At 41.7% G+C, this 24,469-nt stretch overlaps 1 protein-coding gene across 1 annotated transcript in view; it reads right to left on the bottom strand.

Annotated features, from left to right (window-relative positions):
- Positions 1–24,469, bottom strand: part of DNAH17 (dynein axonemal heavy chain 17) — a 258,405-nt gene that overhangs the window by 9,988 nt on the left and 223,948 nt on the right. Inside the window, exons 65-73 of the mRNA XM_036755900.1 lie at positions 22,766–22,970; positions 18,879–19,043; positions 18,126–18,266; positions 17,595–17,765; positions 16,307–16,429; positions 12,846–13,039; positions 4,179–4,327; positions 3,940–4,067; positions 3,462–3,689 (exon numbers count right to left, since the gene is read on the bottom strand). Of these exons, the coding sequence (XP_036611795.1) occupies positions 3,462–3,689; positions 3,940–4,067; positions 4,179–4,327; positions 12,846–13,039; positions 16,307–16,429; positions 17,595–17,765; positions 18,126–18,266; positions 18,879–19,043; positions 22,766–22,970 (1,504 nt within the window). The remainder of the gene's footprint in view (positions 1–3,461; positions 3,690–3,939; positions 4,068–4,178; positions 4,328–12,845; positions 13,040–16,306; positions 16,430–17,594; positions 17,766–18,125; positions 18,267–18,878; positions 19,044–22,765; positions 22,971–24,469) is intronic.

The following is a 24,469-nucleotide window of genomic DNA, read 5'->3' as shown; positions in this document are numbered from 1 at the left end:
TCTTACTTCCCCTCCCTCCACACCTCCACACCCCTCATGGACAAAGCCAGAAGACTTGGGTTTAGTTCTGGCTCAGTCATTGCCTGACTGTGGTCCTGGTGTTTCCATTTTCTTCTGTTGAGAATGATGGAGATGGACTAGATGATCTCTAAGGCCTATTCCATCTCTGACTTTCTGTGATTCTCATTTAATACCAGCCAGTATAGTCTGAATCAATAAGGTTTTACTGAGTTATCATTATTAAGTGAGTTGGATCCATGGCTACGGAACAAACATGAGTATTGTTGGAAACTGATAGCCTCAGTCATGCCTTTCGGAGGGGCAGAGCAAATGCTAAAGTGCTCTTGAGTTGGATTTCTCCATAGGAAAGCCAGAAGGGAACGGAAGCATCTTCGTATCTCAATTACCCTCCAGCCTCCTTCCTTTCAAAAATGAAAACAGAGTTGGGGCCTCTAAGTTTTGGTTCCAGGGAAGTGAGGGTGACCAGTTCTCCTCAACCTCTAGCCCCTCTTTCCCAAAGCTCAGCTTCCTGCCTGAAAACTCCAGGAAATAAAGCTAAGAAAGCAAGAGAGAAAAAGGCCAAATGGAAGAGGAGGGGCTTGGACAGGAAATAAATGTCACTTGCCAGCTCCAAACAGCAGGTTATAGGAAAACTAATGGGGGGAGAAGGGGGTGGGGGGAAGAGATCACAGAAATTCACAGAAGGCAAAAGTTTTTTAACCCATGAAACGCGAACAATTTAATTCTGTATAGGAGACACCCAAAGACTATGTTTGCCACTCTATCCACTTCTTTATTTTCTTCTGGGCCTCTGAGACACGCCAAAGAGCAAGTCCAATATGACCAGTCACAAACTGTTTGTAGATAATAGACAACTCTGCATTGGGGAAGTTTGCAGAAGTTTATGAAGCAGGCAGCCCTGGCTGCTGGCATAGGTCTGTTTTTACAAAAAATTGATCACATAACACGTGCAAGGTGTGAAGACTCCTAGGAGCAAACATTATAATAGGCAGTGGGGAAATGAGAGATTGGTGAGCATCTCTAGCCATCTTGTTAGTGTTGAGCCTTGAAGTGATATTTAAGACTATTTAGTCCCTTAATCAAGCAGAGAATTCATTTGTAGGATTTAGAGTTGGAAGGAACCTAATTCCTTCTAAGCTCTAATTCAATTTACTGAGTTCCTCGAGAGCAGGGACTGTTTTTTTGCCTTTCTTTATATCCCCAGTCTTCAGCACAGTGCCTGATGCATAGAAGGCATTTAATACTCTTGTTGACTCACTCCCTGACCCCTCCCCACCCCACATTTTATAGAATTGGGAATGGAGGCCCAGAGAAGGGCTCGCCCAAAGTCACAAAGGGAGCAAGATACGGAGCCAGGATTCGAATCCTAGAAATAGGATTATAATTTTACAGATAGGCCATAGGGCTAACCCATCTACCCCTATACCCTTCCTACTGATGAAGAAACTGAGGCCCAGGGAGGATAAGCAACTTGTCCAAGATCACACAGGTACTACGTGTCATATTTGAACTCAGGGTCTTCATTTGTCCAAAGACACAGAGTTAGAGTTGGGATTTGAACCCAGAGCCTATGCTGTCCTCCTATTTATTCCACACATTTATCGAGTGCCTCCACTAAGGACTGTGGGGCTCCAGAGAAAAACAAATAAACAAACAAATAAATAAAAAAGCACAAGGATCTTATGACAAGTGGGATCAAAGCCATGAAAAAGTAAGTCACAATGGGAGTTAAATGACAATGTAAGAGACATCAGCATGTGATCAGTTGCTTAATGCGTGGTCGAAGAACAAATGCTATGAATTCCGAGGAAGGAGAAGTCAATGTGGGTTTGAATAGTCAGAGAGGTCTTTATGGAATAGGCTGAGCCCTGAAGATGGACATGAAGGGCGTGACATTCACAGTGGGGTAAACATCACAAACGAAGGCACAGGAAGAATCGTGCTTAGTGTCTTCAGGAGATAGACCAGTGTGTTCTAGAAAACAGGGAGATGATTTTGGAAGGTTAGGTTGGGGCCAAATTGTGGAAGGCCTTGAATGCCAAACTAAGTAGCATGGAATTTCTTTCACGGGCAATAGAAAGCCACTGAAAGTGTTTTGGCATGACAGTAAATTGGTCAGATAAGTGTTACAGAAAGACTGGCGACAAGGCTAGTCAAATGGTCTTAACCCTGAACCCAAATGGAGGTTCTCATTAGATTCTTACCATACGATCACAAGAGGAAGGGCTGAAAGGGGCCTTCCGGGCCTTCATATTCTAATCCCGTTATTTTATAACACAACACTTTATAACCTTTCCCTAGGTCCAGGACACATATTGTAAGATGTCTGACTTAGAGTCTGTGGCCTTGGAACAAAGTGAAGCAAATTGGCCTTGTGGGAATCCAGCCCTACCAATCAGTCTATCAGTCAATCAACAAACACTTATTAAATGCTCCAGATGAGTTTACACGTTATCCTAGAGGCAAGAGAGAGCCACTACAGTTTATTGAGTAGGGGAATGAAATGGTCGGATCTTTACTTTTTGGAAAATCACTTTGGCAGCTGAGTGGGGGATGGACCAGAGAGGCAGAAGACCAATTAGGAGGGCATTGCTAGAATTCATGCTCAACCAGGGTGGTGGCTTTCAAAAGAGGGAGAAGGGGATGAATGCTAGTGCTGTTGTGCAGGTAGAATTAACACACATTGGCAAGTGAGTGGCTACATAGGGTAAGGAAGAACAAAGGCAAAAATGAGGACAGTGATGACCTTGTTGGAAATAGGGAAGGTCGGCCTCATTCCAATAACCAATCTCAGATAATGCCCATCATTAAAAGTCTCCCATCTTCAAATATGAATAAAGGATAATAAACATACGTCTATATATAGGGTGTCCCGAAGGTCTCAGTGCAGTTTTAGCCTATTACAAGTGTTAAGCTGTTTATGTTATGTAGTTAAGACATTAAATAGTTAAGCTACAAAACTACATAGCTTAATGACAAAATAGTTAAGCTATTAAAGCTTCAAAATGCACCAAGACTTTTGGGACAAGCTGTATATGCATATGAAAATTCAAAGTATAAAAATATACAACTGAGGGAGTCAGTTCCGTTGCAAAATGTTTTGCTTTCCAAAGTGATTCCCCTAAGGGCTCCTCCTTTAAATAACAAGCTCTCCTGTTGCATTAGAAGTGATTCACTTTTCTAAAATTCTCATTATACAAGCATTTCAGGCCCATGTCTATTTTGTGATGCAAGGCATGTGTTATGCATATTTATATACAGACCTGTTGTTGTGTGTGTGTGTGTGTGTGTGTGTGTGTGTGTGTGTGATATTCAAGGCTAATATGTTGACTGGTGAAGGGCAGTCAGGGACTTCATCAAAGTCTTAAGAGACTGCATTTAGTGGCTAGGGATGGAAGAGAGAGGAGAGGGAGAAGAGCCCTACCAAAAGCCAATCATACCTGTGTGAAGAGGTCCAAGGCTTTGTGCAGGTTGGCATGCATGCCAGTAGGAGGCTCATTTGTAATTTTTATGGCATTTTCTAGGAGGCCCTGTGGTATGATGTGAACTTCAGGGCAGGGGGCAGGTTCTGCACTCATATATACTCGATAGTCTTCGTGGCTTCCTGTGCTGTATTTCTCTACCTTCTTATCCAGAGTGCTCAGCCACCTGGCAACAAGATGGATGTTCTACAAGCAAAATCAGTTTGATGGATTGGTCTTCCTCATTCATATCTATCTCCCCATTCCCTCTCAGTGCATCATATTTTCCATTTTGGGTTGTTTTTTTTTTTTTTGCCAACCCCTAGCCTAACTTTTTTTTTTAACCTTCAAGCTCTTGGATCAGTGGATCCAGACTAGTTTAATAAACATGGTTATCTAAAATCCTTCATATGAGAAGGGCTGCCTTACTGGAGAGGCCAAGGTTCCCATTAAATACCTGCAGAATGACCCAGTGCCCTTCCTCAGATGCCACATCCAGAGCATGCTCAGCCACCACCTCTTGTCCCTGCCCCAGGGACACATTATGGATTTTCCCATTGTCAATGGTAAATCCCAACTTTTTTCCTGAGGGAAAGAAAAACAGGAAAACCACAGGGCTGGAAAAATTCCAGAGGTTGAGGGCATAGTTATCAACAACAAAAGGTTCCACAGATGTTATTGTTGGGAACTACTTACCTAATGCTTCTACATCTTTCAGGGGGTCAACCCCTGGAGAAAGGATGAAGAAGATTGGGGTAGAAGGGCTGCTCTCCTCATAAGACTTGGAAAACTCAACACTCCGTCCTTCCACGTACTTGGTCCCCATCTTCTCCTCCACAAAGTTCCTGAAGAATATGTTCTTCATTAGACATTAAAAGAGAGGCCCTAGAGTGCTCTGAGATCAACAGGGGAGTTGAGTAGATCATGACAACGTGGACCAGTGAGCCAAACATAGATTAGAGGGCCCTTTGCTCAGTAGATTCTGAAGCACGAGGACATTTGGAAGGGGGAAGGAGGAGGGAAGTGTCTATTCTACAAGAGGGTTGAGGACTGTGAGGGTTTGGTCCTGGTTTTATTTTGAAAGGTATATAAATTCAGTTCTGTGGGATTACATGGGGGCAAACTTGTAAACATGTAAATTGAAATGATGTTAAAACCTCAGGACACCTCTATAGCAAATGACCCCGTGGAACTGTGTGCCCATCCAAATATGACAGACTCAGTTTAGCATCACTGCAGCCAAGTCCCTAATTAATTTAGATGGGTCATAGGTTTATGCATAATCCAGATTAAAAAAAAATTTTTCTTCAATTTCTAGTAGTAATATAGTACTCATTTTAGGGACACAAAGCCCTTTATATACTTGATCCCTTCAGATCCATCTGCTCTAATAGCTGCCAGTCCTGGTGAGCAGCCTTGATGAAAGGCACAGTGAGGGAAGAAGCTAACTCTCAGTTCTCTGAAAGGAAGCAAATAGTAACAGCTCACATCTATACAGTGGTTTAAAGTTTGCAAAGCAATATGTATATTTACACATATATACACATGCATGCTATGTACACAAATACGTATATATGAACACGATGCACATATGTACAGAGATATACATGCATCTACATAATGTACACATGTGTGCATGGATACACACATATGTACACATATGTATATATGTGTATATTTATAAAATCTCATTTTATCCTCATAGCAAAGTAGGTGCTCTTGTTATCCTAATCCTACATAACAGGAAACTGAAGCTCAGAGGTTAAATGACTTGGCCACAGTCTCAGAGAAGTAAGTGCCTGAGACAAGACTGGACCCCAATGATAAAAAGATAGGCCCCTGTAAGCACTAAAATCTCCAGAGCAGCATTTTTTTTTGCAATAGTAAAGAACGGGAAGCAAAGTAGATGCCCCTCAGTTGGAGAATAGCTAAACAAGTGTGGTACATGAATGTATGGGAATATTATTGCCTTGTAAGAAATGACGAACATGACGAATACAGATAAGCACTGAAAGACTTTTATGAACTGATGCAAGCTGAAGCAAGCAGAAACAGGGAAAGTATACACAGTGACTACAACAATGAGAACAGACAGAACAAGGACAACATAGTTGAAACAACGCTGCAAAATTCTGATGCATCCTCTTGTGTGATATAGTGGAGTGATAGATTTAAGATCAGGTGATATGAGTTAAAATCCTGGCCCTGCTATTTACTACCAATGCAATTTAAACTCTTTGGTCCTTAGTTTTCTCATCTTTTTTTTTTCAGCAATGATGTTAAGTGACTTGCCCAGGGTCATACATCTAGTAAGTCTGAATTTGAACTCAGGTCCTCCTGACTCCAGGACCAGTACTCTACCCACTGAGCCATCTAGCTGCCCCTCTTCATCTTTAAAATGAGGGTTTGGGCCACTTGACTTTCTGAGGTCCAAGTTCTAAATCCTATGATTATATGATGCCCCTCATCAGCTTCCCATTTTTTTCTCTTTGTTTCACTAGGGGAATTTGCTGGTCTGTGACAATACTTACATTTCTGCTCCCTTGGGGAAGTGACTTGCTGGCATAACTTTTTCTGTTACTTATTTATTTTCACACCATTTCCCCTCGTTTTGGTAGGGAGGTTCAAAAACTTTTTTTTTTAAACTATGGGTTTAATATACAACCAGTGTGCTAACATCTGTCACATTAAGAGGTTGGGGTAGAACACACCAGGACCTACATCAGAAATGAATTCCAAGAAGTCTACCAGCCCCAGGGTTGGAGGGGCTAGAATATTTAGGTGAAGGCAGAATGGGAACCCATGCTGGTGGCAAACCAGCTGGTCTTGGCTATATTCATCCTTCAGGGTGTGGGAGTGGCCAGGTACGGTTCTGACTAGGGGGCTTGAAGCAGCTTCAGCTCTCGTGGTCAACCATTTCAGTGCATTCCCCTATTTTTCTTTTCTGTGTGGCCCTTGTGGCCACTAATGGAGAGTGGCAGCTAGGAGCCCATGTGACGTGTCAGCGTTCCTTCATTTGTCTGTGAGTTCATAGTTGGATCCTGCGATGCTCTGGACCGCAGACTGACTACAGTGAGCATTGGGATGGGACAATGCTGACAACAGTGAGTAAATAATCTTAGAGGCCTTTTGGCCAACATCTCTGCTAATACATTCAATCAAGAGTAACCAGAATCACCCTTATGGGTTCAGATAGGCGGTGCAGTTTACAGAGCACTGGACCTGGAGTCAGGAAGACCAGAGTTCAAATTCTACTTATGACTCTTACTAGCAGTGTGACCCTGGACAAGTCACATCCTCATCTATAAAATGAAGATAATAATAGCACCTACCATCAGGGTGGCAGTGATTTTGTGAGGAGCAAATGAAATGACGCGTGTAAATCATTTTGCCAACCTTTAAGTGCTATATAGAAATCCAGGGCCTTTCCCTGATGGCATTTTCAATTTAAGGAAAAGATCTCTAGATTACATGAAATCAAAGTAGGTGATCCCAGAGTAGGAGGGCTTCCAAAATTTACCTAAGTCTCTCTCCCTAGCCTCTAGGCAGGATAGAACCTAAACCAATCTTGCAAAGAGTTACTCGCCCACTTGCCTCATGTAATCAACAATTGTCCAATGTACTGCTGTCTCTCAATTAGCCACACATAAACTGCACAACAGCTAATCGGACCCAATGAGATATGTATGTAAAGTACTTTTCAGAACTGAAAGCACTGTCATAATCGTGATTTATCTGACCTAAATCAAACATATTTAGAAAGGTAAATATGCTTCCTCTAAAACTGCATATTCCCCATCCTTAGAGCATTGATTTGAGAGAAATCTCTTGTGTTGGATTTTCCACAAAGCTGCTTCTTTCCATTAGTACACATTTAAAAAATTATGTATTTCTTCGGATAATTGTATCCATCTTGACTGGAGGATGGGGTGGTACAACAATCCTCATCATCACTGTTGTAATACTTGACATTCTTCTAACACTTCATACAAAAGCTTTCACAAAATTCAGCTTATTTAATTCATAAGACAGACTTTTGGCACTAATAGGTAACTGCTATGTAGGATCTCCATAGCAATAAGCTCCTTGAGGGCAAGGTCTGACTTTGTATCCCTAGAGATCAGTGCAATGCCTTGCACAAAGTAGGCATTTAATAAATGTGGCTGACACAATTTAGAACTGGAAGGAACCATAGAGATCATCTGGCCCAAGCCCCTTATTTTATACAAGTGTAATGAGATCTGGACAGACCAAGGGACCCGCCCTTGGTGAAGGCCGTACAAGCAGTTAAGCAGAAGAATGGGGATTCGTGCTAGAGTCCTGGTCAGGACTAGCAGAGCCTATTAGAAAATTTCCAGTGTGTTTATGACTTAGAGATTGGCTTGATTTCTTGTTTTGTTGATTGTCTGAACCTCAGAAAGTGATCGCAAAAATGTCAATAATATAGATTAAGCTTAAAGGTGGCTATACTGCCCTCAGACCAGGTGTTAATAATTTACCGACACACCTTTGGCCCTATGGCTCTAGAGCCCTTTTATGGAACTGTTTCCTATAGACCCCAGTGCTGCCGCCAACAAGGTCAAGTCAAGCCCTCCCAATTTCCTGCCAAACCTAGCTTGTCCAACTTTGACTCTTCCCTAGTTATGTCACATCACTCATTAGGTGTTTTCTCTAATACCGCATCACCTACCAACTGGGGTCCAATATTTTCTTATCAGATCGTGTCCCTAACATGCTACTAAATGAAATATTTCAGGAAGAGAAATATTCATCCACTTTTAAGGAAATTCCCTGAAATAGTCAGGTGGCCACTTGGCTTTTTCTCACATTCTGTTCATCCTCTTTCCAGAAACCAAGTAGACACGCTACTTTAGGACCAGGACTAACAGTTTAATTAAACACAGTCTGGCAACACAGTGACTTCTCTTTTTAATGAGTTGGACCCTCCTCACAGATCCCAGTCCTTCAACTGGAGATAAAAAGAGTTCTGGCTTGCCAGACAGTCTGAGATTTCCACTTTACCAAAGGGGGAATTCTAGGATGGAGATTGGTGTTTTGGGGAAATTTGGTTGCCTGCATTCTACCAGGAAAAATGATTAAGAAAGTTGCCAGCAGATAGGAAAACTGTTCTCAAATACCAAGTTCTCTCAACTGGGTTTAAGCACTAGAATTTTATCAAATTAAATCTCCTCTCATTTTTTACTTATAAGCCCTCTCTTGGCAGGATAGTACCTTATTAACGATTAAGTTATCTTTTAACAAAAGGGGGAACTGATGAAATGTCCCTTACCCAAAGTCCTTCACAAATACCCAACTCCCAGAGTTAATTTCAGTTGCTCTTCCCAGAGGAGAAACTGGTAGATGGTCAAACACTCCTCAAAGTTATTTGTGTGAAAGAAGAGACTAAACAAGAAAAATCTGAAAGGAATGGGAAGCGGGGTAGCTGCAGCCATTCTCTCTCTAATCTGGACGGGATTTCATAGATAGCGAGATACAGTACTGGGGAAATGGCTTAATACAGGACTAGAAGAGTTTGTCTTGCAAATTAGTACAGATCCACATTAATTGTGAAGTAGAGAAGTGGGTCTGAATTCAGAAAGGCTTGGGAAGACCTCTATGAGCTGATGCATAGTGAAGTAAGCAAAACCAGAAAAAGAAGAGACACAATGGCTACAATGTTAATGGAAAGAACCATGGCGGCAGCAGCAAATACAACCACAACTCCCAAGAAACTGAATGTTTTTTCATTATAAGGGGCAGCTAGGAGGTGCAGTGGATAGAGACTGGAGTCAGGAAGACTCATCTTCCTGAGTTCAAATCTGACCTTAGACACTTACTAGCTGTGTTACCCTGGGCAAGTCACTTAACCCTGTTTGCCTCAGTTTCCTCATCTGTAAAATGAGCAGCAGGATGAAATGGCAAACCACTCCAGTATCTTTGCCAAGAAAACCCTAAATGGGGTCATGACTGAAAAATGACTGAACCACAGCCACAACAACAACAAATGTCATTATGATGGCCGGGCTTGTTCCTGAAATTAAGTGCACCTGAATTCCCTCTTTGAAGAGCTAAAGGACTATGGGTGGGCGTGGAATACTGCATCCACATACTGTCACACATGGGTGATTTCTCTGAATTGCTATTTTCTCTTATACAATGGAGGGGCCCCTGGGTAGGGGGATTGACAAGCATTTATTAAGCATTTACTAGGTGCCAGTATCTGTGCCAAGTGTTAGGGATACAAAGAGAAAGTAAAAAATCAATCCAGCTCTCAAGGACCATGTGTAAATCAGAGCATACAAGATGAATCCAGGATAGAAGGTGAAGATGATATAAAACAAAAACAATCAAAAATAATATTTTTTCAATTAAAAATTAAAATAAATTAAAAATAAAACAATTAAGAACTGGGGAAAAATGGAACTAGGTCTGTTTCAGAAAGATGAACTTAAAAAAACCCCACAGTTATTTTCATTGAGTCACTGAAAAAGTTAAAGTTTCTAATGCTAAATGTGGGAGAAATGATGGTTTGATGAGAATCAGCGAAAAAACTGTGGTGGTTTTAGAGGATTGCAGACTCAGTCAACACTAGAGCATAGCAGCCCAGAAAGAGAATGCAATGTTAGGTTACATTTATGAGGATATAGTGATGATTATGCTGCTGTACTCAGGCCTGACCAGACCATTTCCTGGAGTTCAGGCCTCTGTGCCACATTTTAGCAAGAATCCTGACAACTGGAAATTGTTCAGAGGACGGTGAACAGGATGGGGAGAGGACTAGGCTTAGCTGAGTCCTATCACGCCACGTGAGGATTGGCTGGAGAAACTGGGAATGGAAGAGGATTTAGTAGGAACCTGGAATTGTCAACTGCTATTCATTTTAAGAAGGATTCGTTTTGTTCTGCTTGGCTCCAGAGGGCAGAACTAAGAACAATGGTAGGAAGATGCAGAGAGGTAGATTTACGCTTATATAGGAAAACTTATTTTTTGTTTTGGTTTGAAACTGGGTCTCCCTATCTCACCCAGCCTGGAAGTGCAATGGTGGTCCATGGGCCCGATCCCCTTACTGATCAGCATGAAGGCTCTGACGTGCTCCATTTCCAGACTGCATTGGTTTACTCCTCCTTAGGCAGTCTGATGCCTTCCACTCCTCCCCAGGGTTCACCATATAGGTACCAGACTTAGTGAGGACACCTGATTAGCTATAGCTCTAATATGGACCAGAACTATCAAGCTTAAGTGATCCACCAGCCTCAACCTATTCAACAGAGGGATTACAGGCATTTATTACCATGCCTCTCTCCCCACTCCCTCTCCATCCTTCTCCTCATCTTTCTTCCTTCCCCACCTCCTTCCCTCCTTCTACCCCTTCTCTCTTCTCATTCTCTCCCTCCCTCTAGCTCTCTCTGTTTTTCTCTCTGTTTCACCTTTTGGTAAGAAATCTAACACTAAGAGTTGTCCAAAAGTGAAATGGGCTCAGGAGGCAGTATTGGATAAAATGTGAGTACCTTTTTATCTGAGGCAGCAAAGTGGCTCAGTGGATAAAGCTCTGGGCCTGGAGTCAGGGAGACATGAGGTGAAATTTGGCCTCAGATACTTACTGTGTGACTCTGGGAAAGTCACGTAGCCTCTGTTTGCCTTAATCCCTTGGAAAAGGAAATGGTAAACCACTCCAGTATCTTTGCCAAGAAAAACGCCATTGGATGTCATTGGTGTGTTATGGTCCACGGGGTCACAAAGAGTCAGACACCACTGAATAACAACAACCTTTTATCCAATGATCCCAGATGTTGTGGATGGGCTTCCTGTTCAAGTTTAGGCCAGGCAAGAAACATTTTAAGGAACATTCCGACTCATAGGGCAATAGAAAGAGTGCTGCATTTACCATCTGAGGACCTAGGTTCAGATCCTGACTCTACCACTCACTGCCTTTGTGACCTTGGCAAGTTATTCAACCTTTCAGTTCATCAGTTTCCTTACCTGTAAAGATGACCTCTAAAATTCTGTCCAGCTTTTGAGATTCTGTGTGTCTCTCCCTGCCAGATATACCATCAAAAACACCAACAGTTGCATAGTTATTGGAATCAGAAAAGTTCGTGCTCTTTTTTTTTAGTAGTGGAGTAAGGCATGAGTTAGAAAGTTATTTCTTCCTGGATATCAGGGTACTCTTTATCTGGATTAGTGTAACCCTAAGAGTCATATTTCTACCCTAGCCAGCCTGATCCTCTGTTATTAGTGATAGCTGGAGGGATTGAGGTTAGCTACCAGAAGGAATTTATCCACTCTGATAGTCTTGAGGCATTAGAATGGTTTACAATGTGTCTCTGGAGATTTTTGAAAATATTTAAATGCTCTGTCATCCAGAGGTTTAGGCACGAACTAGTTCCATTCCCTCCATAGTCTAGGATCAAGGACTTTGATTCTAGCAAGTTTGCAAGTTTATATCCCTTCCATACTTTCATCCCTTCTTTTGGAGTGGAAACACCTATAATTGTCATGATTCACCTGGAAAAGAGAAGTGGGGAGACATGATAGTATTTGAAGGGCTGCCATCTATGCTGAGGACAGCGAGGTGATGCAATGGATAGAGCGCTGGGCTGGAAGTCAGAAAGACTCCTCTTCCTAAGTCCATATCTGGCCTCAGACACTATCTGTGTGACCCTACGCAAGTCACTTAACCCTGTTTGTCTCAGTTTCCTCATATGTAAAATGAGCTGGCGAAGGACAGGGCAAACCACTCCAGCATCTTTGATAAGAAAACTCCAAATGGAGTCACTAAGAGTCAGACATGACTGGAAGGACTGAACAACAATATGCAGAAGGAAGAGTCGACTTACTCTTTCTTGTTTGTTTGTTTTTTAGTTAATTAATTAATTTGTTTTAGTTTACCACATTCAGTTCCACAAATTTTTGAATTCCAGAGTAGACTTATTCTGTGTGGCCTCAGAAGGCAGAAACGAGATCAATGGGTGGAAACTGTAAAAAAGGCACATTTAGGCTTGTTATCAGGAAAATTTCTCAACAATCAGAGCTGTTCAGAAATGGAACAGGCCAACTGGAGAGATGGGGAATTGTTCCCCTCCTTCGAGGTGTTCAAGCGGAAGCTAGACAATGTTATGTTCTGTTATGGTTGTGTTATAGTGAGGATTCCTTTTGTGTATGGGTTGGACTAGATAAGCAGAGAAGTCCCTTCCAACACTCAAGTCCTGGGATTCTATAACAACATGAGAAGGAATGAGTAGGTGAAGGACAGTATTACTACATCCCCTAGAGAGCTGGGCTCATGGTGGCCACTATACCACCCAGATCTTTGGTCAAGCTTTGGCTGGAACTCAGGTTCAGTGGGGGTCTTTGCTTACGTACTTGACAGCATAGGTCATTCTATCTGGTCTCATACACCTCATCATGCATAGTTTTTGTAGTGCAGTTTTATTCTTCCATTCCTTTGGAAATATTTCCTTTTCTGGGGCTTCAGATTCAACAAATTTTTTCCACCGTTTAGCAGATCCTTCAATGTCACTATCCAGATTTCTGAATTCATCCATATCTGAGAGGACCTGGGAAAGCATGATAACAACTCATTCCATTTCTTTCTTAGAAAAGGTTATTCAAATATGTCTATTTGCCAAACTTGTCTATATGTCAATTTGTCGATGTCAATAATTTGTCAATTATTTGTCAATAATCACTTATTTATGACCTAGCATTTGCAAAGAACTGTGCTGGGAGCTTGGCAGAGACAGATACTTAAAACAAATTCTGATTAAATATCTCCTTCACCTAGAAAAGTTCATTTTTTAGTTGGTCACCTGAGCCTATTACTTGGGGTAAAAGGACCAGTGGTTTCACAATTAAATTAAAACTATTGCCCAGTTTTATTTTTTACTGAGGACAAATAGTAGGGAAATGGCCCTGAAGTATAGGAACATATACAGATATTGAACTATCAAATTTTATTGAGAAAGAATCGGGGAGGGCACAAGAAAGCTAGGTGGCACACTGGATAGAGCCCTGGCCCTGGAGCCAGGAGGACCTGAGTTCAAATCTGGCCTCAGACACTTGACCTTTACTACCTGTGAGACCCCAGGCGAGTCACTTAACTCTGATTTGCCTTCATAAAAAAAAAGACAGATAAAAGAGGGGTATGTGGAGTAGCACTGTATATTAAGAAGATATATTCACGAAAGGAATATGGCACTTTAATATTTGTGAAGTACTATATACATTATATCATTTCATCATCACAATAACCTTGTGAGGTAAAAGCTAATTGTGTCCTCTGGCTGACTACTAAAAGTAAAGGCACCGATTGGTACTTAAGAACTGTAGCTATAGGAGTATAGAACTATCGATGGCCTTGAACCTAGAGTAGTCATCCCCTTGGAAACTGAACCTGAAAATGAGTTTGGAGAGCCCCAGAGGAGCCCTACATGCATCTTCCCCCCAACAGAACACTGTTTTTGCCTATGTATCTCCTGTTCTTGGTGTAGTACCTTGTATTTATTAAAGGTTTGTTGAATATATTTGCACTGGATTAAAATTCACCAAGGGAAAGCAACCCAGGAAGAATAAAAATCTGAAAAGCCAAACAGAAACAATTTTGATAATAAAGAGACTGCCTTGGATGCATCATCAATCAACTTAGATACTTAAGTCACGTATAAAGGAGACTGAAAAGCAAGGGTGGGTAACAGAAGGTGAATACAAAATCAAGGCTTCATCCTATGAGAGTAGTATCGGGCACACCAAACTGCCAAATGAGCCCAAGTGGACTCAGAAAGTTAAGGAGAACAAAATGTTGTTTTTTTTTTCTTTAAGCTATAATTGAGGGAAAAGATGGTGAAGATTGCCGCTAGTGGTAGATGGGACGATGATAACAGGCAACAAATTAAAAATAGAACTATTCAGCTCTTCCTTTGCTTCTTGTTTCCCTGTCAAGGAGAATAATCACTGGACTGGATAGGAGAGAACAAAAATGGTTAAAAAGTATTTGAAAAGCAAGATAAGGAGGGAGAGGGTGAGAAAGGTGCCGAGCCGCCTGCCCTTGATAAATGTAAGTCACTAGCTCAGACGCGCTACATTACAGAGTATTAAAAAGAAGTGAGTGGTGTGATTACTAAGCCACCATCGGTGAGCTGTGCAAGATTAGAGAGAACAGGAAAATGCCACCCAGGGACAAGAAGTACAAAACACTGTCCCAATTTTCAAGAAAGGGAAGCCAGGCCCGGTGAGTGTGACTGATTCTTGACAAAATTCTACAGCATATTATTAAAAAAAATGGGTAGGCAACATGTAGAAAAGAAGCAGTGATTTCTTTAGTAGAACAGTGGAATGTTGTAGGTAGAGTTTATTGAGATTTGAGCAAAGCATTTGGGAAGAGACCCTTATGCTCTTCTTTTAGACAAGGTGGGAAAATGTGGATCTGAAACTTTGAATGGACTGACCCAAAAAGTAGTTGTTGATGGATCAACCTTGGGATGAGATCTCGAGTGTAAAGGTGTTCTAGGGATCCCTACCTGGTCTTGTGTCATTTCACATTTTTAGCAATGATGTAGACGAAGGCATAGACAATGCTGTGAGTGGCATGAAGGCCGGGAAGACTACTAAAGCATACTAAATCCAGGATCCAAAACTATCTTAGTAGGCTATAATGTTGGGTCTATTCTAATAAGTTGTCATGAAAATAGGGTAAATGTAGTAATATGTTTGAATTCAAGAAATCAATTTCAAAGCAGAGGAGTCATGGCTAGATGGCTATCATGTGTGAAGGATTGTATTTACTCTGGCCCTAGAAGTCAAAACTAAGAATGATGAGTGGAAGTTAAGACAGACAGATTTAGGCTTGCTGAAGGAAATGCTTCTCCACAATTGTCATTCAGTTGCTTCAATTGTGCCTGATCCTTTATGACCCTTGGCCAAGATGCTGGAGTGGTTTGCCATTTCCTTCTCTGGTAGATCCATTTTGTCAGGGTCACACAGCTAGGAAATGTCTGAGGCTAGATTTGAACTCAAGTCTTCCTGACTAGAGGCCTAACATTCTATCCGCTGAACCACCCACTGCTTCCTCTTCACAATTAGAGCTAACCAAAAATAGAAATAACTTCCTCCAGAAGTAGTGATTGTTCCTTCATGGTATAGCTTTAATCAAAGGCAAGATGGCTACCTGATACAAAATGTGGTAAGTAGAGGGGAATTATGGTCCCCTCTCCATATGACTCCAACATGACTCTTCCAAGAGACTCATCTCCAAGCTGTGAATCGTTATCCAACAGCTTACTAACTAACTTTTCTTTCTCTAGATTTCTTTGACACCAAGAGAAATTATCATCTGGATAAATGACCCTCTCTAGTTCAGTCGTTCTATTCTATAATTTAAAAAACTCTAGAATGTTGAAGCCCAGGATTAGCTGCCTTTAAAGACAACAAGGTCTGGGGATAACCTTTCCTCTTTGTGTTTTACTAAGGCAGTGGTTGGTGGTGGGAGTGTGGGTTGGGAAAGAGCCATGTGGATAATGCCATGTGGTTCAACATCCTGGGGGTGATCTCAGTCTGCCAGGAAGTTATCCCTTTCTGTGCCAGTAGAAACATCTGGTACATTATAGGGATTTAATAAATGCTATATTCAAAATAGGAATGAAAAGTTTTAATTTTGCCAGCAGTAAGCAGATACTGTTTTTAATCATCATCTCTGGTTTCCTTGCTATAACTGAATTCCACAGGCCAATAACTTGTTGCAATCTAATCTCATTAACACATTCAGACTCAGAGGAAAAGGTTTTACTAAGTGAAGAACGTATATAGTGTTTCTAAGACCTTAGACAAACCTTAATCCCTCCCCATCCTTGATGTAATAGGAAATCCACAGGTGAAGGGATCCCAGCCTTAAAAGGGAATCTCAAGAGGAAATCCAACTCAACTGGGTTCAGTTCTTTCTTCATTGATAAAACCTGAGGAAATATGAGTGAGCACAGGGTTAGGTTGTCACAGTAACAGAGGATGTCTGACTCTATTTTAAAAAGGTAAATCCTTGGCAGAGTCACAAGGTCACTGGGTACAGGGCAAGGGTTTTGAGAGACAGACATCTCTTCCTAGTTGTAAAGGCCTTCACTTGCCCCTCCCCCTTCTCTCCTGTATGTCTGGGTCTGAGCCGTCGGTGCCTATGTCTCCCGGTTCCTGGAGGACAGGGACCCTGTCATTTCAGATTCACTTTCCCGTATTGGTTAGCACCATGTCTGTATACTTGGGACTAACAGTGTTCTCTGATGGACAGTCAAGGTCCCAAGAGCTCACAATCCCTGTCATCTGACTGATAACTGGCCACAAGGTCTTCATCTCTGATTCAAGAAAAGGCTACTTCCCAGACACACAGTCCACTTTTAGTCAGACAGGAAATACTATGGGTATGGGAAGGAAGGCATGCTGTTCTGGTAAGTGACAACTAATGAATGAACGTTACATTCAGACAGGAATGAAAAGTTTTAATTTCACCAGCAGGAAACAGAATTTTTGTCCCTGTTTCATTGGGACTCACTAACTTAAAAGTGAGACTATATTAGGTTTGGATTCAAATCTACATTCACACTGTCTGTGAAGTTTAAAGTTTGTTAAATAAATTTGCTGTGTAAATATGATTGCAGGAGAACTATTTAACTATTTAATTGGGCTATTTGCTTATTTCAAATGAAACCCATTCATTCCCTTAAAGAGGCACTAGACATGGCAACCTTTTCTTAGCAGCTGGTTAGAATTTTGGTTATTTCCTTGCCACCTTCTTCCCTGCTCCACCATCTTGAGGTCATCAGTTTGAGGCACTCCCAGTATGGAAACTCTCTGTACTGATACAGATCTTTCTCAGGTACACTGAAAGGTCAAGTGATTTGCCATGGTCACTCAGACTGTGTCGGGGCAGGACTTCCAACTCTAAGGTTGGCCCTCTATCCATGATGCCATGCTTTCTCTCTTAGATTTATGGTATGGTACTTTAAAAAAAATAGAGTGGTATTTATTTTAAAATTTTTCTATAATTTAAACTGTTTAGCTTTTAGATTCACCTTCCTGGGTTGATGTTAGTGATACTTCACTAGAAATAGCCCCAAATGTGTCTTAAATTACCTGAAATGCAACCTGTGCCAGAAATATGAGTTTGTCTCTCTCGAAGAGTCCTCGAGCTGTGTACATGAAGACAGAGTAGGTGATTTCATCTGTCAGATTAATCACTCTCTGCTTTACCTCATCAGCTGGCAGAGTCCGCTGAATGGCTTTCTCAAAGACCACATTAAATGCCTGACCAGAAATAGCAAAACCAGAGAAGGGAATGAGGTGGGTCAAATATCTCACTGCTTACCTAGAGAGAAAAGGGGTGCCCCACTCCACCCCTGGTGTGATGTTAAATCAGATTCCAGAAGGAATGGCATAATTTGGCTTAGAACCCTGAGCGTAGACATGAGTTGGAACAGTTCTGACAAGACTTGAAATACAATGGTGCTATTTGTGCCATTGACCCACGGTGGATGGGCATACATCATTCACCTCTCCATCCCTGTCTGAGAGATGGTACCATGTAAGTCCTAGCACTGATTATGGATGACTAAACTCTGAGAACCCCCAGGCAGGATCCCAAAGAAGGATGATTAGGGCCGGTACCTTCAGTGAAAACTGGTAGATGGGATTGATTTTATTAAGATCATTCAGAATAAAGTATAGCATGGATGCCCTCTCTGCAGCTGGACGGTAACTTTCTCTTGCCTCATTGATTTTAGTTTCTGTAATTTTTGCTTCTTTCACCTCAAAGCAAGGAGAAAAAAAATCTTTAGTGAAACCAACCTATGGAAAAGGAACCTTGAAAAGCCAGATATCCTGTAGCATCCTGGCTACAATTAGGGGACAGGATCTACCAATTCCCTCATTTTACAGGGAAGGAAAGCAAGGCTTGCAAAGGACACCCAAGATGACAAGTCTAAAGACATAAGTCATAGATCTATCTAATAATTAATATTAATCATAAATTAATATTAATAGGTTAGATAGAGAGAGGGAGGAGCAGGACTGAAAAAGGATCATCAAGCATGCTTTAAGAAGAAACTTGCCTTAGATTTGGGCCAAGATTCTCTGGCCACAGACACAGGTTTCTTTCTACCATACCAAAATGGCTCTATCTTTCAGAGTCCTAAGGAGGCGTGATAGAGGTAAGATGGCATTTGAGGAGGGTAGGTAAGCTGCCTGGGCCCCACCTTCATCCTCAGACCAGCTGAGGCACCTTGTTTTCTCTTTTCTTTGCAATTTCATCAGGAGATTCTCCTTTAGTAACATACTCTAGGATTTCACAGTTTATTTCAAATAGTTTTTACCCTAGGCCTCTGTTTGTAAGGAAAAAAGCCATTCCTACAGGTTTCTTACTTTCTCCTCAATTTCGTTAGCCGTGCGCTTGGTTGTCTCCAGATTTTCCACTAAGGCTGTGTCTCCCAGGAAGTTTCCTGATGCGGCAGACAGACGGGCTAGCAAAGAATCCTCTAGTTCTTTCAAGACAATCTTAAATTCATTTTGAGACTTGGTGAGTTCTGCCTAAAAAAAATCGCACACACCCAAGAAGCACAATCAATGATCCAAATGCTTTTTCCTTTTAAAGTTAACCCTTTCTGGGTACACAGTTCTAAAAATATGATAATTAAATAAAACATACCAGTTATTAACAGACACAAAAAACCCATTGCTCTAAATTAATATTAGTAAGAGAGATGTAAATTTCACACCTGATACCCAGAAAATTGGCAAAGATGACATAAAGTGGAAAAAGTTAATGTTGAAGGGGCTACAGAAACACAGGCACACTATATATAGCAATAGCTAACATTTACATAGTGCTTTCTATGTGCCTGGCACTGTGCTGATGAGCATTGTACAAATGTTATCTCATTTGAATTTCACAACCACCCTGGGAAGTAAATGCTATTATTATCCTCATTTTGCAAATGAGGAAACTGAGGCAGAGAGAGGTTAAGTGACTTGTCCAGGGTCACACAGCTATTAAGTATTGGAGACCAGATATGAACTCAGGTCTTCCTCACTCCAGGTCTGGTACTCTATTCACCATGCCATCTAGCTGCCCACTAATGCGCTGTTGATGGAGCTCTGAATTGGTTCAACCATTCTGGAAAGCATTTTGGAATTATGCAACGAAAGTGACTAAGCCGTCCATGCCTTTTGACCCAAAGATCCCACTCCTCTAGGCCTATACCCCAAGGAGACCAAAGATAAAAAGAAAGGTGCAATATTTACCAAAATATTTACAGAAACATTATTTTTAGGAGCAAAGAACTGGAAACAAAATGATGCCCATCAATTAAGGAATGTCTGAACAAACAAATTGTGGTACACGAATGTGCCAATCAGTGTGAAAATTACAGGAAGGTTTGTGAAAACAACTGACAGTAGAATAGAAGAGAAGAGAGAGAGTATGGGGGACAACTATAAAGAGGACACCCAAGGTGACAAGTCTAAAGACATAAGTTATAGGGATAATAATTAATATTAATTGTAAATTAATATTAATAGGTTAGATAGAGAGGGAGGAGCAGGACTGAAAAAAGGACCATCAAGCATGCTTTAATCTGAAGGAAAAAAAAAGCAGCATCCTTGAGAAGGGCTTGGGTAATGTATCCACCCAGTGTTATAACTAGGGTGGGGTAACTGAGGCTTTGCTACAGGGTAATAAATTTTCAGGGGAGCCGACAGTCCTTTTTGGTCCTTTAGCAATAACTGAGTTTAGTACCTAATCAGCAAGAATAATTAGGTAAATTAGGAAACTGCCAAATAGAAGCTTCCTCTTCCCGTGCTTTCCCCAACCCAGAGGTGACTCCATGCAAACTGATATAGTCTGAAGTAAGCAGAAAAGCCGAATTATGATATTGTACAGAATGGTGACAACAAAAAATCAAAACTGAATGCTGTGTACTTATAATGCCCAATCTTGAACCCTAGAGAAGAGATCTAAGAATGTACCCCCCTCCCTTCTTTGTTGGGGCCTGGAAGGGGCCTGTGGATCTAGAATTCTGTCTATACTAACAGATTTGATGGAAATGTTAATTAATTTTCCTGAACTATTTAATTATTTCCTTCTTTTTAATTCTTCTTTGGAAAGAATAGAACTCTAGGGAGGGGAGGGATATATTAGGAAATTACAGTGATACAAAAATGTAATTCTCCCTCCAAATCTGGCCCTGCATCAGAATCACCGTGGAGATAGGGGCACTCTCCCAGAAAAGTGGCCACTTTCTATTAGGGAGGGAGAGAAGGAAGAAAGGAAGGAAGAGAGGAAAGGAGAAAGGGAGGGAGGAAAGGAGAAAGGAAGGGGGAAGGAGGGAGTGAGAGGAGGAAGGAAGGAGGGGAAGAAGGGAAAAAGGAGGAAGGGAGAGAAGGAAGGATTTATTAAGCTTTTACTATATGCTAGGCACTGTGCTAAGTGCTGGGGATAGAAATACAAGCAAAAAGAAGACAGTCCCTGTCCTCAAAAAACTTACATTCTAATGGGGAAGACGACAAAAGAGACCAAAAAGCAGGGAAGTGGGGGTTATGAGGGTTGGGGACATGGTTTTAAAGACGGGCAGTCAAGAACAAGGCCTGGAGGACTAAGGTAAGCTGGCCTGGGCCCTTTCACAAAAGGGAGTCTCGAGGAGGAGCTCCCCACTGGGGAGGTTGGGTGGGGTCAGGCCTGGTGGACGGATGTTTCAGGCTGCAAGCATGGCGGCCGTTCCAGGGCTAGAAGGCCCAGAAGCTGGAGGAAGTTCGAGGATGAGTCAACAGTGAAGGAGGCATGGTTTAGAAGTTCAGGAGGTCAGGAGGAGAAGGAATTTAACATGGTATTAAATTAAGTACTTATTATATACAAGCCGTTATGCGAGGTGCTGGCAATACAAAGACATCACTTGCTCTCAAGGAGTTTGTTCTACTGGAGAGCATGTAAACAAATAAGGAAATGCGCAGTAATTTTAGGGTGCAGCTGGGTGGTGCAGTGGATAGAGCATTAGGCTTGGAATCAGGCAGACTCCTCTTCATGAGTTCAAATCTGGCCTCAGGCACTTAACTAGCGGTGTGACCCTGGGCAAGTCCATTAACTCTGTTTGCCTCAGTTTCCTCAGCTATAGAAAGAGCTAGAGAAGGAAACGGCAAACCACTCCAGTATCTTTGCCAAGAAAACCTCAAATAGCGTCATGAATAGGGACATGATTGAACAAGACAGCACTGACTAGGGAAATATCAAGGAGGGCTTTGCGTGGAAGGTGGCATTTGGGCTGAGCTTTGATGGAAACAAAGGATTTTAAAAGGCCAAGACCCAGAGGAGGCCCTCTCTGGATGGAGGATGGCCTATGCAAAGGCAAAGAGACAGAAGACCTAATGTCAAGTTCTTAGAATAGCAAGTAGCCTAGTGTGGCTGGAAGGATTGTTGAGGGAGAGGGGAAGGGGAAGGAATAAATATTTGTGGAGTGCTTTACTAATATTATCTCCTCTTCCCCTCACAACAACCCTGTGAGATAGGTGCTATTATGATGCCCATTTTAAAGTCAAGGAAACTGAGGTGAAGTGACTTGCCCAGGATCACACAGCTATTGAGTATATGAGGCTGGATTTGAACTCAGGTCTTCCTGATCTCAGGCACCAAGCTATTTCTGCAGTGGTATAAAGTAAGTCTGGAAAGGAAGACTAGAGCCAGGTTCTGGAAGGTTTTAAATGTTGAGCTGAGGAGTTTGTTTTTATGTCAGTGGCAACGGTCACTGAAGATTTTTGATCGCTGGGAGGTGACGTGGTCAGACCTGTGCTTTAGGAAGATTATTTTGGCCGTGAGGTCGAGGATCAGTTAGAGGAGGGAGAGGCAGAGACACCGATTAGGAGCCTATTGCAATCGTCCAGCTTAGAGGCACTGAGGGTCCAAACTAGAACACTGGCTATGTGAACAGAAAGAGTCTGAGACAAGAAACATGGAGACAAATTGTCATTACTGGGATCCTGTCCTTTCAAATGAAGTAGCCATTTAATTTAAAATTGCATTTGTGAGGCGGATGACAAGATAAATGGGAAAGAAGTGACTCATTCTATTGTAAGTGAAAATACGATTAAGCTTGATGAGATGAGCACATTGAAAGGTAAAAAGGTACGCTGGGTCTGTAGCCACCATGGCTAACTATAATTCACAAGGTCCCTTCCCTCAGCTCTGCCGCTCCTTTCTGCCCTCCTCTGGGAGCATCCAGCTCCTTTCCCCACATGGCTTTTGCTATCCCAACCAATGTTACCTTCAGTTCTTCAAGATCTGGTCGCTCTTTGGCTACGACAGCAGCCAAAAGTTGATCTTCCAACCCATCCCGGGTTACTAGAAAATTGATGAGGGTACACTGAGCCTGCATCTCAGGCTTATAATGTGGATTAAAATACTTGGTGTGAAGGATTAGACGGAAATTGGGATGGTATTCCACTTCTTTATCGCCTACTTTAATGTATCTGGGGGGGTTAATAAAACAGATATTCAGCCATATTGCCAGATGTTCACACAGATAAAAATTATCTTTCACTTTCACCATGTCTGCTAGCCCTTTCCTTCTATGAATAGGCACAGCAGCCCAAAAGAAACCATCAAGTAATCTCGGGTTCTCCTTTTGCTGCTACAACCCATGAATAAAATTGGGAGACTTTCTCATCAAAGTTTTCTTCCTTTCCTCCATTCTTTCTAGTTTATTTGAATGATGTTCTTTTCAAATGGGGATATAGATTATATAACAGCAGACACAATTAAAATTTCTTACAGGGATACACCTTACATACAGTGGAGCTATATTATCACCAAATAGAGTTTCATACTGGTTTAATTTTAAAATAGCAATTGAGCCTTTCCAGATGCAGACCTTTGTCTTTTCCCTTTAATCAACACACTTCTAGGCCTTGACTCTGATGATTATTCTTCTGGATAGCTCACCCTGCTTCCTCTAGTCCCTGGGGTCCAGCTACTATCTTTAGACCTTCTCTTGGTCACTAGAAGAAGGTTATTTCCTGTTTTCTTTCCATGTCCCCTATCTCAGAGTTGTTACTATCGAATTTTATGCCTAGGACAAGCTGCACAAAATAAGCCCTTAATTAATCTAGGGGCACAGCAAAGAAGTGAGTACCTCAAGGTCTTTGCTGGGGTGGGGTAGGGGAGCAGAGAAAGCTTCTCTCTGGTAGCTTCCTATTTTAATTAATTATTATTGCTAACTAGGTAGTAAGTTCAGTGCTTCTGAAGGACCAAAAGTGCCATTAATCATCTCTACAAATTTTGTCATCCCTATAAAACCCCTGCGTTAGCAAACTCCAAACTAGTTATAGCTCTTGGATGGAGGGACAACAGAAGCACTCCTCAGGGATGCTAACTTTCTTTTCTCCAGATTAAAGTCCAAAGGATTCTCTTCTTTCTTCTGTCCTGAACCTCTCTATCGGTGAGATTTCTCCATCTGTGCCTTTAGGCTTGTCATATTGAGGATCTTTTCTACCCACTCCTCCCTTTTCTTTGTCTGTACAAGCTCTTTGGGTGGGGGAGGGTAGAATCTGCTCACTTCTTTCACTGCTCATAACTGATCCAACTGAAAGTCATTTCCAGACTCAGACACCAACACAATGTTTCACTCTTCCTCCTTGGGGTTGTATATTATACCTCTGTTTTTAAAAATAATTGCTCGACATAGATTCATAAGCTCTCTGAGTTGGAAAAGTCTTCTGAAGTCTATGCTCTCTCTCTACAACAGCCCTACCTCAACACATAGTCAGTAGTCAAAGACCTCTGGAGATTAGGAACTCCCTACCTCCCAGGGCGGCCCGCTCCATTTTTGGACAACTTTTCTTGTTAGGAAATTTTTTTCATATGTTTCATCTGAAATTGGCTTTACTGCAACCTCTAATCATTGTCTTCTGGGTCAAACAAAACAAATCTGGTTTCTCTTTCCCATGACAGCCCCTCAGATACTCCTAGA

This window comes from Trichosurus vulpecula, chromosome 4 (assembly GCF_011100635.1).
Source record: "Trichosurus vulpecula isolate mTriVul1 chromosome 4, mTriVul1.pri, whole genome shotgun sequence".
NCBI lineage: Eukaryota > Metazoa > Chordata > Mammalia > Diprotodontia > Phalangeridae > Trichosurus > Trichosurus vulpecula.
The sequence above is the reverse complement of the archived record's forward strand: the minus strand, read 5'-3'. Positions and strand labels throughout refer to the sequence as shown.